At 34.0% G+C, this 16,261-nt stretch overlaps 1 protein-coding gene across 1 annotated transcript; it reads right to left on the minus strand.

Annotated features, from left to right (window-relative positions):
* Positions 1-2,254: 2,254 nt before the first annotated feature.
* LOC124845456 (2,3-bisphosphoglycerate-dependent phosphoglycerate mutase 1-like) lies at positions 2,255-5,323 on the minus strand. Its single transcript, XM_047322557.2, has 9 exons — positions 5,198-5,323; positions 4,733-4,988; positions 4,368-4,591; positions 3,927-4,045; positions 3,689-3,845; positions 3,359-3,460; positions 3,154-3,273; positions 2,608-2,664; positions 2,255-2,511 (listed from the first exon to the last, which is right to left on the minus strand). Exons 2-8 carry the CDS (start codon positions 4,983-4,985, stop codon positions 2,620-2,622), a joined length of 1,020 nt encoding a protein of 339 aa, XP_047178513.1. The 5' UTR covers positions 4,986-4,988; positions 5,198-5,323; the 3' UTR covers positions 2,255-2,511; positions 2,608-2,619.
* Positions 5,324-16,261: the final 10,938 nt, after the last annotated feature.

Consider the following 16,261-nt stretch of genomic DNA (forward strand, 5'->3'; position numbering starts at 1 on the left):
TTTAGTAGTATTTATAAGTTAATGTAATATATGTATTCAATATATAGTTTTCAGTACAAATAATGCATTAAATATTATTAGGACAATTTAATATTTGAAATGAATTCAATTTTGTTAGTTCAATTGAATTTGTTCATTTAAGAGTATATTGATTATAAATTGATTATATGAGATGGTAATATAGAAAATTGATTGTAGATTGAATGTCAAATATAACTACGATGTTTTAAAAAACAAGATTTTATGAGGTACATGACAATGTATGTCATCATAGGTTAATTATGAAAAACATGTATTATGACAATGTATGTCATAATACATAGAAGATATTATGATAGGTAAACATATCTATGTTATAAAAGTCTATATCTTATGATAGGTAAATCCAATTACATAATAAATTTGTCATTGATAAGTGAAATTATATCATAATAAACTGGACATATGATTGAAAGTACGTCATAGTATGCTGAATTTATTATGACGTACTTTTCTACTGCATTATAAAAAGAGCAAAATTATTATGAGTGTTAGAACTATGATGTGAGTCCATCCATCATTAGGTCATTTTTATCTGTCATAAAAAGTGATTTCTACACGGTTTAATAGGTTCGGAGGTCCCTATAATTGCGGGTTCGTTTCAGTTGGGTCCTCCAATTTTTAAAGTGATCAATTGGGTCCCTAATTTGGTAAATGTGATTCAATAATAGGATCTCCGTTAAATGTAGTTAACGTACGTTAACTTTGTTATGAAGTAGAAGCTGAGGCATCCAGGTGGCATCCTTCGTGGATTTTTATCATTTTTAGAAATTATTAACCAATGTTTCTCATTAATGTTCTGAAACTGGGAATCACCACCAAGGCAAGAGAAGCAACCAAGAACCCTACGGTGTTCAAGAATTTCCTGGTTTTGGTGACAAATAATGTTCAAGAGAAGCAACCAAGAACCATGAAGTTAACATCGCCGTCGCCACCTGAAAGCTTGTCCAGATCTGGCGCTCTCCGGCCTTCCGCCGCGAGTACTTCCCCTTCGAGCTGGTACGCACCTTCGCCGAGTTCGACGCGAAAGTAACCACCCTCGATTGGAGCCCAGACTCCAAGTACCTCATCGTCGGGTCCAAGGATTTAACCGCGAGAATCTTGTGCTTGAAGAAATTGAATAGTGGTGGAAAGAAAAAACCCTTTTTGCTCCTAGGGCACAGGGATTCGGTTGTAGGTTCGTTCTTCAGTGTTAATTCGAAAACTAGTAGAGTTTGTAAGGCTTATACGATTACTAGGGATTGTTAGTTATTTAGCTGGGGTTTTACTTCTGATAGTGGTGGTGAGGCTGAGGGTTCGGAGCCGCCCTCGCCAGGGACGCCGGAGAGGGACGCGGAAAGGAATTTGGAGGTTGTTGAGAATGATGGTGTGAAGAAGAGGAAGAAAATTGATGTTGAGGATGGTGATGAGGGTTACCTGAGTAAGGGAAAGTGGGAGTTATTGAGGAAGGATGGGTTTATGCAGGGATGGGCAAAAGTGACAGCATGTGATTATCATAGGGGTTGTATCAGATGTGATGTTTGTTGGATTTTCTAATGGTGTGTTTGGGTTGTATCAGATGCCAGATTTTGTGTGCATTCATTTGCTATCTATTTCAAAGGAGAAAATTACCACCGCTGTGTTTAACGAGCTTGGGAACTGGCTGACATTTGGCTGCGCCAAATTGGGGCAGCTGCTGGTGTGGGAGTGGCGTTCTGAGAGCTACATTTTGAAGCAGCAGGGTCATTACTTTGATGTTAACTGTGTGAATGGAAGGGAAAATAAAAATGATAAAAATCCACGAAGGATGCCACCTGGATGCCTCAGCTTCCACTTCATAACAAAGTTAACGTACGTTAACTACATTTAACGGAGATCCTATTATTGAATCACATTTACCAAATTAGGGACCCAATTGATCACTTTAAAAATTGGAGGACCCAACTGAAACGAACCCGCAAATATAGGGACCTCCGAACCTATTAAACCTTTCTACACTAATGACTTTTTGGACGTCCTTTTCTCTTCCTTACCAAAGTAAAGATAAAACATTGATCCATGTGGTCAATTCATCATGTGTGCCTATTGTTGACCCAAGTTGACCAAAACTCTATGACATGGGCTTAGGCCCACTTTCGTAACATCCATCTTCTTATAAGCTATTAGCCAAGGCTAGTTAGGGAGGTTGCCATCAATTTTACGAAAAATTATTAAGGATAAAATAAAAATCCAGCAATTTATGGAGACATATTTAAACCTGAAACCATTCAGGATGTCGAGTAAAATTCACGTTGCAAACTACTTACAACAGAGCGGAGCATAGATTCTAATCCACTAGCACGAAACTGTCTTAAAAACTCAAAACATGTACTTAGATATCCATGCAATATAACTGCAACATATTTTTTATGATATATATAATTCTTAACTTTGAAAAAATCATTTTTACCATGTAACTCTAATATCCAGCTGATTAATGTGTGATGTATATTCCTGAAAAGAAGATAATTAAATGATAATAACAAGCAAAAAAAGCATAGTAAGAAACAAACAAACAGAAGAATAGTAGGTGTACATCTATTTTCTAACCTTAGAAAAACATTATTGAAGCATATCATCCAACCTCTGCCGGTAAAGAGCCAAACGCTGTAACGGGGTAATAATATTATGAGTTTTTGGAGATTTGGTAAATAAGATTTGAGGAAATGAAGAACCGAACATAATGTTACCAACATAATATCTGGTCCCAAACAAAGTTTGTATACGCATCATTGAAAATTTTTGTGTATCAACCTTCTAAACGAATTAAACTTTGAAATTTTTTTAGTTAAAGAACAGTGGAAATAAATATTTTGGTGATAAAGAAAAGATGCTTGATATGGAAACACAGTGGTATTACCAATACCACTATATAATAATCAATTCAGAAGAGATAAGCTAGTAGTTTTAAATCATAACTGTCCATAGTGAAACTACTCTGAAATGTATTCTTTACATCCGTTTCTTGTGGCTAAGTGCTATTTCATCTTTCCAAAGCAACAGATAATAAAATCTTGAGTAAAAATTTCTAGAATGCTTAAGGAATAATAATATTAGCAAAATGGAGTGATGTAGAAAGGGGATATAGATGCTTACCCTGGTGTATGCATAAACCCCAGCTTCAGTTGGTCCTACTGGACTTCCCCTCCTAATGAACTTTCCTTCTTTGAAAATATAGAGCATTGGAATTCCAGTTGACAATTCTAAACTAATCACCTGCCAGAATGTGAGAAACAAAAATAAATCATAGCTCTTTATGACATGTGAACATAGAAAATTGTCATGACTCTTTGCCAATCACCTCTTCGGAAGTTAGTTTGTCAAGATACATAATAATGGATCTCAATGAATTCCCATGAGCAGAAACCATAACATTCTTTCCAGATAAAAGTTGAGGTTCAATCTGCAGTATAATGTTAATGAATTCAGATTCTTATAGATGCTACAATGTAAAGTTTTAACACATTAATTATTATAATGACAGATCATGTAGAGTAGAATACAACAGCATAAAAGGAGAAAAGTAAAAAAGGTGGGGAAGATTGTCATCATGTAATGTTTCTAATATGCTGTTTTTTTTTTATTCTTTATTGAAAAGAACATGACACAAAAAATATAAGCAAGAGCATACTTGGTCTCTAAAATATGCAACTGCCCTTTCAGCACACATTTCCAAACTTTCACCATTTGGGGGAGGTATGTTATAACTTCGACGCCACTCATGCACTTGTTCTTTGCCATACCTTTCTGCTGTTTCTTGTTTATTTAGACCCTGTAGTTCCCCATACCTGAAATGATAACAAGCATCTCATATATATATATATATGTACACAAGTAGCAAACGTTGTAAGTAGGAAGAAGATTACTACATTCTTTCATTCAATTGCCAGGCTGCTATGACTGGAATGGAATGTTTTTTTGTGTCTTCACCAAAAACTTGGCTCCACTCCCTTGCTTGTTCACTCTCATTGTGCATTATGATAGGCACCTGCAGGAAGTTATATTCCTTATAGTTTAGACACAAATAGTTTAAACTACATTTGTAGCAAATGAATATACTTCTTCAAATAGTTTAAACAACAGATTAGTGTAGTACAACAGAAAAATACATATCTGCAATATAAATCGCATATTTGTCTGTTCTTTTCTTGATTATGATACCTATACAAATACTGTTAAACTCCCCTTCATTCATAGTTAAGCATTGGTTGTTAGGTGCATGCCATGCTCATAAATATGCTCAGATCTTTCTCAAGTAAACTTTAGTGGATATGTTGTGTCTATTTTAACACTTGAAGTGTTCATGTTACCTTCATGCGGCGGTGCTGTGTCATGGCAAGCATGGCTGTCATTTGTGCTCGAATCAAAGCAGATGTAAATATGAGATCCACAGGAATACTGCTAATTCTTTTGCCTGCTTCAATTGCCTCATCGATGCCCTTCTCGCTGAGGGGGACATCAACACAACCTGTGAACAAGTTTTTTTCATTCCACAAGGACTCACCGTGTCGAACAAGGATCAAAGCAGCTTCCTCTGAGTAGGAATGAATTTAATGATTCCAATCAACTAAAACATGGTTAATCAAGCTTCAAGGTGAAACCCACATGAACAAGCTTTGACATTGAAACATGTCCAGCAATATTGAATGTGAACTGAGGGCAGTGTTTTTCTTACTTGACTTTTTGTCAGTGTCTCTATCACTGGTTTTTCTTTGTGAAGGGGATGATACCAAGTCAACCACAGATGTTTTTGATTCTATACATTGAATTACATTAAAATTCCTTCTTGATAAACAGTTACTTCTGATAAAATCCTTTGTCACTACTAGTCTTCCAATATTGTTGAACTTATGCTGATGATTAAAATTGTTGATGTGAGAATTGGATTGAAAAGCCCCAATTACTTGGTTATACACTCCAGCAGCCATTCTCTGTAGATTGAAAACAAACTATTCATCATGAACGTTGAGATTTATTTGTCCATATTAGCATAAAAAACGCACCCATATGTTTGGATCAACGAAAAAGATAATCAAAAACATGCTCGCACAAGATTAGAAGAGATGCTGTTGTTGTCATCCATAATGACAAAATAACAGGAAATGAATATGAAACATAGGGAAAGTAAAACACCCCTTACTAAAAAAAGTGCAGATTTATGAGGAAGAATGCCAAAAAATCAAGATGACCCCAGGTGGAGAAAAAGCAACAAAAACCCTTCAGTTTTCTACAAGAAAGTGATTCATTAAGAGTACCTGCAGCAGCCTTCTATCAGTGAATATGTGAAAGTGAAAGTGAGAAGAGTGTATATATAAAGAGATAAAAGGAAGGAACATTTATTGGCCTCATTTTATATAAGGTTGGTGGCGAAGAAAACGAGGTGGTGGTGGAGGCAATGCAGTTTACGTAGAATTAGTAGTAGTAGTTGACGGAGTTAATTACATAAGCTACTCGTATTCACTCCAAACCAACCAACTAACTGATGAAAGAAAAAGGTGTCGATTATTGAGAGGAAAAGTGAGTTACTAAGAGTATTTGTTACGACTCACTTGAAATGCAGAAAACAGAGTTAATGGAACAGAACATTAGATGTTTGGTTTGGTTTGTACCAAAAAGTCACGATCTAGCAGCATAAGACAGTTTATGTAGTTGGGTGAAAACTACAAGTGCCTCCAAAATTCTCAAGCACAAAGGTTCAAGCCTATGCTGAAAAACATAAAATAAAAAGTTGGATAAATGATGAATTTCATACGTATGGGTTTTTGATGAAATTTAGATGTGTAAAACAAATCCAATAAAAGACAATCATGTTTCTTGAAATTTTTATTTTGTTTCAACTAAAAACTTTGAAGTGTTTTTAATTTGAATGAATTAAAATAATAAATCAAATTAACCTTCTGTTAGAAAATGTCACTCACTTATATATTTTTTAATATACTTATAGTGTTTTTCAACACATTATGTGTTAATAAGACACTTACAATTTGTAAACTTATTTCATCTATAAAGTCATAAACTCTACCGTTAAGAAAGTAGGTCAATTCTCCCATCATAGACATTTCAAACTCATTTTGCATAGTCTTTGAAAAATCCTTGCATAGAAGTGGATTAGTAGAACCAAAGATAATATCATTCACATATATTTGCACATATAATTGATCCTTTCCATATTTTTTAATGAAAAGAGTTGAGTCAACTTTACCCCTTAGGAAACCCTTTTTGATTAGAAATTCACTCAACCTTTCGTATCATGATCTTGGTGCTTGCTTTAATCCATACAAGGCTTTTCTTAACTTGAACACATGATCTGGAAATTCAAAATCCTAGAAGCTAGGGAGTTGTTCAACAAACACTTCTTCCTTGATGTAGCCATTCAAGAATGCACTCTTCACATCCATTTGGAATAGTTTGAATTTCATCATCGATGCAATGGCTAGAAGAATTTGTATAGCTTCCAGTCTAGCCACAAGGGTGTAAGTTTCATTGTAATTGATTCCTTCCTCCTGGTTGTATCCCTTTGCTACCGATCTGGCTATATTCTTGATAATCTATCTAGAATCATCCATCTTATTACGAAATACCTACTTAGTACCAATGACTTGTTGAGTCTTTTCTCTTGGAACAAGTTCCCAGACATTGTTCCTCTTAAATTGGTTCAGCTCATCTTACATTGCCATTAACCAATTTTCATCTGACAGTGCAACATCTATATTTTTGGGCTCAATCTATGACACATAGGCAACATTCATGCAAAACTGGTTGAGCTGCCTTCGAGTAAACACACCTCTAGATATATCTCCAATGATATTACTCGTTGACACATATCTTGGAGTCTTCCATTCCTTCACAGACTCGGTTCTGGAGGGTCTGTAGTAACCTCTGAAGTTTGATTCTCTTGAATCTCCTCACTTTCTTGTTCTTCACCTACAGAGTCACTTGCATCTGTAAGACCCTAGGAAAATGTGGTAATTAGGAAATAATGTGGTTATGAGACTTGGACATTTCGTGGTAATTGTTTTGGATTATTTGATGTTTTTCTACAATTATAATTATCATGTTATTATTGATTAAGTAGAACACATGGTTGGTATGTTGTTATCATGATGATTTATGTGGTGTGTTGTTACCAATATGATGTGTTAGATTGATGGTAGAAGCGTCATTTGAGATATAATAGGTGTGGGCGAAAATTTTAGAAAGAAAGAGAGTTAAAGTAAACTTTTGGGTTTAATTTGTATTTTGGGGCCCAAGGGAAAAAGAGTCTTATACCCTCATTAAGTGGTGTGGACATTAAGTTAAGGGGGTGTAGAAAGAAAAGGAATAAAAATAAAATCTGAAACGAAATAGAAAGATTATGTGAATCTTTGAGATATTTGGTGGTTGTCAATATTTTAAATATTAGATAAAATAAAATAAGAAAGGAAATCTTGGTGGTTTTATAGATTAAGTGAAAGATATTATTTTTAATTAAAAAGATAAAGATAGAATAGAAAAAGATAAAAAAGGAGAAGAGTAAAAGGGGCTGCATATTGCTACCTAAAATCCAAAAACGAAAATTAGAGAATTAAGGGAAAGAAGAGACGTTTCTAGGAGAGAAGAGGAAGAGCTACAGAAAACCCTAATGCAAGGGAAGACTTGTTGTATTTTTGAAGTTAGATAAAGCCCTAGGATTGGCCAAGGTATGGGAAGCTTACCTTTGTTTGTTAATTGTTGTAAGTATTGGGTTAAAGGAAAGAAAAGAAGTCATTCCCGCATATCACAAAACCTGTATTGGTGTTTTCGTTGTTGCGAAGTCGTTCACCATTGCATCGGGCTGATTTTTGGACAGTGGGTTGTGGACATATGGTTCTTTATTTTGATTGTTCAGATCGTCAATTGGAGGTCTATGTTGGGAGAAACAGCCTAAACGAAAAGAGGAAAGTATTTCCGTATATCACAAAACCTACACTAGTGTTTTCGTCGTTGCAAAGTCGTTAACCATTGGATCGGGCTGATTTTTGGACAGTAGGTTCTAGACATATGGTTCTTCATTCTAATTGTTTGGACCGTCAATCGGAGGTCTAGTTTAGGAGAAAACAGTCTCGCATCGGCAACTCTATTTTGGAGAAGTTGTGGAACGTGATGAGAATCAAAGAATGAGTTTAGGGGTTATGCTTAAGGTCAAGTTTTACTTGTGGATGAGATTGAAGCATGTGTGAGTGTTGGGATGTACATTAGTATGTGATTGATGAGCATGAGATTGGAAGATGAGGTCTACTTGTTGTACCTAGTAAATCCTGGTGCTATTTGCGGATAGGTGCTTCCTTTTGCCTTGTGTGCATTGGAGGTTATTCGAGTATTGAGCCTCCCTTGTGTGGAGGTGAAGATGCCTTCCTTGTCCTTGTGTGGCAGGATTACCTGTTCCTTGCTGGATTGTGGGACTACTCGAATGTATCTATATGGGGAATCTAAAGATGGGGCTGTAGGAGCGGCACAGTCGGTGAGGTAGGGTACAGGAGTGTGACTAAATCTTTCCACTATGATGTTTATGGTATGGTGATGCTCATGGTGTTTTTCATGACTGGGATAGTCATGATGGTGGTGGATCTATGATGGTGATCATAGTGGTTGAGATGCTCCAAGTGATGTTATGTGATAGCGGTGTTACTATACGAGTATAATAAGTAGTTCGCATAGGTACTAAGGAGTGGATAAACCAACAGTTTATGGGTGAGATGTTAGTCATTACATCAAGGGTTGGAGATAGAGGATCGAGGATTGAGAATCGAGGATCGATGATTGAGTAATTCGTTTGATTGATTTGTTATGTTAGAGGATTAGGATTCCTATTGTTATTACTATTATGTATGGGGCTTTTGATTATTGTCGATTTAATCAGTATGTTTATATCATGTTATTATGATTGTTTTACCGGTAGCTTACCCATACAAGTTTATGTGTGTGCATGTCAATGCGATGATCGTATAATGTGTGATGTTATACGTGAGTATATGATGTTGCAGATGGTGCTGAGGCATGATAGATTCGAGAGATGACGTGGACAAACTTGGAATTTTATTTATAGTTATTACTTTTTACCGGTTTTTGAATAACTCGTGACACCCTTGAATTTGGGGCGTTACAGCATCTATACACTTTCTAGAATGCATTTGGTTAGTGGCATTATCAATGAATTCATCAAATGCAACATGTACAGATTCTTCAACACATAAGGTGCTTTTATTATATACTCTATAAGTTTTGCTAGAAAGAGAGTAACCAATGAAAATAGCCTCTTTTGAATCAAATTTACCAAGGCTCTCTTTACCATTGTTGAGCACGAAACACTTACTGCCGAAGATTCTCAAATGTGTGATGTTTGGTTTCCTTCCTTTGAAAAGCTCATAAGGTGTAAGCTTTAATACATGTTTGATAATCGTTCTATTGAGCACATAGCAGGCACTGCTGACAATGTCTGTCCAAAAATAATTTGGCAAATCCCTTTCATTCAACATTGTCCTTACAAGCTCCTCCATGGCTCTATATTTTTTTTCTACAACAACGTCAAAGCATTCATTCTAGAATTCCCTACGATGATCACTCCTGATTGACTTGATTTTGAGATCCTTTTCATTTCGTATCATGGCTGCAAACTTCTTGAATACCCTGAAAGAATCAATTTTGACAGTAATAAAAAAAGTTCGGGTATATCTAGAGTAGTCATCTACAATAACCAATCCATAAAGATTTCCTCCAAGGCTTTTGATTCTAGAAGGACCAAACAAATCCATGTGAAGCAACTCAAGAGGTCTAGTGGTAGACATTTCTCTCTTGATTTTAAAAGATGTTTTTGTTTGCTTTCCCTTTTGACAAGCATCACAAAGCCTATCAGAGACATATTTTATGTTTGGTAAACCGAAAACAAGATTCCTAGAAGAAAGTTTATTTAATTGTGTCATGTGAATGTGAGTTAGTCTCTTATGCCACAACCAAGCATCATCATCTTTGGATAACAAGTATATAACACCTTTTAAAATCAATCATGTAGATATTATTACACCTTTTACCAATCAACAAGAGTTCATTTGTTGCACCATTACATATAGAACAGTGGTTAGGTTCAAAAGTAATTTTCATCCCTTTATCACAAAGTTGGCTTATACTTAGGAGATTATGTTTTAGACCTTCAACAAGTAACACAATTTAAATTACATAAGAAGAAGGTGTTTGGATTTTACTAACTCCAACAATTTTACCCTTATTGTTGTCTCCATATGTAACATGATCGCCTGTCTTGTGAGAGAGACTAACAAATTTGGTTGGATCTCCTGTCATGTGTCTTGAACACCCACTGTCCAGATACCACATTGATTATTTTTCTCCATGTTCAGCACATACTTCAACAGTGTTTGATTTTGCTATCATACTAAGATTAGCAGCCTGTAAATTCTGGTCCTTACTCATTTTCTAATCATCCCTAAGATTTATATCGGTCTTCTTTATCTTCAGGTTTCAGAATATTGACGCCACTTTTTCTTTCCTGGAAAGATTTCTGAATTGTACCTGTCCTGAAAAACTTATGAAAACCATTAATAATAGAATTGTATTTATCTTTACAAATACTATTCAAACAATCATCATCAGATTTACTCTTACTCATGATGAAAGAAACAAAAAGCCAGCATGATCAATTAATTGATTTCATAGAAAGAGTAATCGATTATATTTCAAATAATTTTTGAAAAACCAACTTTGTTGTCAATTGTAAGAATAGTTATGGCTTGTTTCTCTTATCCAGAAGGGGGTGAATTAGTAATCAATAAAAACACTTTCTTGTTAAATCTTTTTGAAAACTTTAGATGATCTTTAAAAGCGCACACTACAATTAACAAAATAATGCAGTAGAGAGATTAAGAATAGAAAACAAACACATTCTTTTTATACTGGTTCTGCCTCAATGCCTACATATAGTCTCTTTCAATCAAACTTAGATTGAAAGACTTTCCACTATAAAGATTTTGAGTTTTTACAACAAGGAATTACAGCAACCCACTGTCAAAATGTAAATCTCCTCTCTAACTCACACCAATATAATATATCATACAAGACACTCTGCAGAAGAACAATCATCTTCACTGCAGTAACCCTTTCAGACCCTTCTCAAAGTACCAAGAACACCAAGTTCTTCTTCCTAGCAACACACATAGGGAAAAACAGTCTTCTCGATTGCAAAACAAATTATGATCAGTAAAGAAAACACCGTAATTGTGCATAAGTGATAAGCCAATAAGCTTTCAATGTTAGGCTTCAAGAATTCTTCAAAATGTACAAGTTCTTTGATTCTTGATTCTTGGAGCACTAGGCACACCTGTAATCTCTTTCTCAAACTCTCTGATATCGAATGTGAAAATTCTAAAATGATCAAAATGTCAAAAGTTCTTTAAACAATGCGTAACATGTTATTATATAGTTTTCTCATATCAGATGCATTTTAATCGATTACAAAAATAATGTATTCGGTTACGCTTTATCAGAGTTATGACAAGATTACATTGCAACAGATTTAATCGAATACACAAATAATGTAATCGATTTCATGTTAACAGTAATGTGATCAATTTGAAACTTGTGTAGTTTGCTACAGATTTAAGCATAAGCTATCTGATGAGCTTAATTGATTACTAAACCAGTGTAATCGATTACTTCATACAAATTTGCTTTGTACAAGTGGTTTTAACATATGAACACATGAGAATGCATACAACAGAAGTAAACACATTTATGATCATAATGAGTATGCTTAACAATCAGTTTAGCAACATATGTATAAAACATAAGGACACATTTATGTTGTTGTCATGGTAACATATATGTATTGTCATCATCAAAAACCAACCACATGGGAATTGGGTTTAGCATTCACATTACTCCCCCTATCAACAATATTGAAGTTTTATTGTGTAGTTTTATAGTCTTCTCCTGCATTAGAATTATTTTTTTTTCATTATTTCGTGAATTTTACTAATTCTCCAAACCTAGATAAATCACTCAATCAGCACAGTCCATACTCCTTACATCCAAATGACAATGAGAATTGGTTGATCTCTCTTGTTTCTTCTTTCTCACTACAAGATCTTCTTCCTTTTGTATAAGGTGTTCATATTAATCAACTCGTTAGTATTGCTAAAATTAATTATGTTGTAATAAGTATTTTACCTGTTGTTTGTACCCTAAACACTAATGTTGATCCCAATACTTGAATTTTTTATGAGAAGACTACTAACCATATTGCATATTCTCTTGACTTATATATTGAGTATAGAGAAATTTCGCCCATCTAGCCTCCCCAATGAAGAACAATTGATTGCTAAATATTCTAGTATCATACACATTTTAGAGTTTGTTTTAACTGATGTGTTTTAAATATTCTAGTATCATACACATTTTAGAGTTTGTTTTAACTGATGTGTTTTATCTACCAAACTTCAAATTCAATTTGACTTTGATCTTCAAATTAACTAATTCCATACATTATCAATTGTCATTCACGGCTAATAAGTGTTTGCTACAGGAAATATCCATTAAATTTTGTTAAGGATATTTTTTTGTGATGTTTGCCACAAAGCTAAAAAAAATTATTTTTTTCAATAGTAATTATCATTATCTTTCTCCTTTTATCTTAGTACATGTTGATATTTGGATTTTGTGCTCAAATACATTTATACATGGCCATAAATATTTTTTACTATTATTAATGATCGTAGTATATTTATTTGGGTTTTCTTAATATCTTCTAAAGTGGAAACATGATCTTGTTTACAAGGATTTGTTAATTTTGTTGAAAGACAATTTGATGCAAAAGTCAAAACTATTCGATTAGATAATGGAGTTTAATTTAGTATGAGTCATTTATTTTAATCTATTGATATTATACATCAAACCACATGTGTTGAAGTCCCTCAACAACAAAATGACATTGTTGAAAAGAAACATCAACGTTTACTCAACATTACTCAAACTCTCCATCTTTAATCTAACATTCCTAATATTTTTTGGTCTTAGGCTTTACTGCTACTTTAATAGACCTTATTCTCATACCCCTGCTACAAAACATGTCCCCATATCAGAAACTCTAATATGAATTATATATGATGTTACTCTCCTTTTGGGTGTTTGGATGCCTTTGTTATACTAACACTCTTAGTACTCATGTGAAGAAGTAAAAAGGTCACATTGTACAATCTTCATACACAAACCATCTAATTATCTTGATAGATCAACATTCCCAATCCTACCAACCTTACTCACTTTTTCATCACTACTCACAACCTAGAAGCTTTTTCTTCACATATTGATTCTCCTTCTCTTATCCCTTCCTTTCCTCAAATTGAACCTATTTGTACCTAACATTCGTTAGAAAATTTGACAAAATTTGAACAAGGTCTCCAAATATAATGATTATTCAATCAGTTTTACATTAATTATCATGATTATTTCTCGAAGTATCCAACATCCTTGATTTCATATAATAAAATTTCTTCATATTATCACAATTTTATTCTTAATGTTGCTCAATTTGAGAGCCTTAATCCTATGTTGAGGCTTGCAAACATGATTCATTGGTCTGAGTTATGAATGATGAAATTTATGTCTCATGTGTGTTTATTGATTTACCTTTGAATAAACATGTTATTGGGTGGAAATGAACATTCAAGAGAAAACATCATTTAGATGGTTCTATCAAACTATATAAGGCTTGGTTGGTTGCTAAAGGTTCTATGCAAAATTAGAACAATTACACTTTTGTTAACACTAGTTGCTTCAAATAAGTGGTTCACCAAACAACTTGATTGAACAATGTTTTCCTTGACAGTGATCTCAATTATGAGATGCATATGATCTTTCGTTCAGGTGCGCAATCTTCCAAACCTGTTTTTAAGTTATAAGTTGAAAGATGCTAGTCATTAATTATATGCTTGATTATGTACTGTTTTTTAACCCATGATTTCAAACAGTCACTAACTATTTTTAGTTTACTTTAAAAAATGAGACTTTCTTCACTGCTTTATTGCTTTATGTGTAAATGGTTTATCTAAATGAAATTAAATATTTATTTTATTGAAGTATAGTAGACAGAAGGTGCTATGACGGTAATTATTATGCAATGCATTGGATGTGGATTATAATTATTGGCTACATCACACATTTTTGGTTGAAGTTCAGAAATCATTTTTAGATTAATTATACGTTTAAATTATCTATGTTTTTTTTTTGCATAATTTAACTTTACTTAAAAAATGTTTGCATATATTTGGAAATTTTTAACAACTTTCACCCGATAGAAATAAAGAAATATGTCATTAATATGAACAACAATTTTTAAAAATTAGATATTATTAAAAAATTTATTATTCTTTAAAAAAATTATAATAATGTATTATTTTAACTTCAATGCTATAGAAATGTGTTTTTTTTATTCTTTTACAATGTGAAGAACATTGAAATCATATTTATTGATATTTCTATTTTCTAATGGGTTGCCTATAAAAGAAGTTGTGACATCTCAGAGAAGATATAGGCATAAGTAACATATATGAATAATAAAATTTACAAAATAAAATATTTGTTAATGCTACAAAACTAAAAGATAAACTATTATAGAAGTACATTATGCAACTATATAACTAAAAATATAATTTAGAAAAGAAAATATTTGTGAAGATCTTCCAAAAAGATGACTAAACAACTAGAAATTTCATGATACGTCTAGAACGAGGGATTAAATAGAGTTTATTTCAAAACACGTTTTTGAAATCTTTCGTAAAGTCTATCAGACTCAAACAAGGTTGTTTAATAGTTTTACAAATATTTTTCACATTTCATAAATAACCAATAAATTTTAAGAGACGTAAAACAATGATATGAAATTTATAAAGGTTCACTCAAACAAGGCTATATCTATTTCTAAAAATCTAAACAATAATGACTTTCATAGAATATATCTTTAAGAAGAGCTTTTGTAAAGATATCTGCTAATTGATGTAAAGTATCAATGTATTCTATTTGGCAATCTCTCTTTTGAATATGATCTTTTAAGAAATGATGTCTAATCTCAATATGCTTAGTTCTTGAGTGCATTACGGGGTTCTTAGTTAGTTGATAGCACTAGTGTTTATTCTATCAAAAAACATTATTCATAAATATATCTATCAATAATAAATGTATGGTATACGGGCCGGTCTATCCAATCAAGGCCGCTCGGTTCATCCAGGATCGTGCGGTCCATCCGCTACAACAAATGTTAGGTCATAATTGGGTCAATGTTTAAGTTATTATTGGGTCAATAGTCCAGCAAACAGTAAAATAATCAAAGATATCTTATTAGAGATATTGGTGAGTTGTTTATCAATAACTAACCGAATCTAAAGGTAAGTCTGTATTTATTTTATTGGATTTGTGCTAGTTTAGGATCCATGAGACACTTATAAATATAAGGTCAAGGCCAAAAGCCATGTACGTTCTACTTACGTTTGATCAGAACTCAAATACTCAACTATAATAAACAGTTCATTAGACCGCTCCTAACTTGAGTGTCGGAGCGCCTTTTACAGGTACCTCCACCACCCTTGGTCAAGAGAACAACTGATCGAAGTAGGAAATACCGAGCGGAGCAGGTGACAACCGAGCAGAGAAGACGACTTAGGCATTAGAAAGCAGGAAAGTCATGTCAGGAAAGGTACGTTTCTCGGTTCTGCAAATTCCTACCAAAACATTTTGGCGCCCACCATGGGGCTGAGTGCAAGCACAAGAAACTCAATGGTGACCATGAGAAATATGTCGAAGCAACAAAGCACCAGAGAGCTTATCTGAGAGATGCAGGCACAGAAGCAAGCGTAGATGCAAGCACAATTGTTGGAGATGCAACGGAAGCGCGCAGAGGAGATTGCAGCACTAAGGGCCGAACGAGGTCGTCATGAGCAATTCGTCCAGCATTCGGTGTCGACAGCCAACCGGAATCACAACCATAAGAATGGCAATGAAGCAAGCCATAATCGCACCAACCCCAACGGTTGTGGAAGAAGGGAACCAATGCCCTTGTAAATCGTTCGGCCTACCAGTTTGCTTCCGTTCACGACGGCCATCATGTAGACTCCTATGCCAGAAAAAACTCCTTCGCCATTAGAGAAGTATGATGGCTCGATTGACCCGGATGATCATCTTAGGA

This window comes from Vigna umbellata, chromosome 1 (assembly GCF_029865625.1).
Source record: "Vigna umbellata cultivar VRB3 chromosome 1, Vumbellata_1.0, whole genome shotgun sequence".
Taxonomy (NCBI): domain Eukaryota; kingdom Viridiplantae; phylum Streptophyta; class Magnoliopsida; order Fabales; family Fabaceae; genus Vigna; species Vigna umbellata.

Coding starts and splice junctions, on each gene's coding strand:
- LOC124845456 (XM_047322557.2), bottom strand. CDS start 4,985: ATGGCTGCTGGAGTGTATAACCAAGTAATTGGGGCTTTTCAATCCAAT. Junction 4,592..4,732: donor AGACACTGACAAAAAGTCAA/GTAAGAAAAACA, acceptor ATTCCTACTCAG/AGGAAGCTGCTTTGATCCTT. Junction 2,665..3,153: donor GGGTTTATGCATACACCAGG/GTAAGCATCTAT, acceptor ACCCCGTTACAG/CGTTTGGCTCTTTACCGGCA.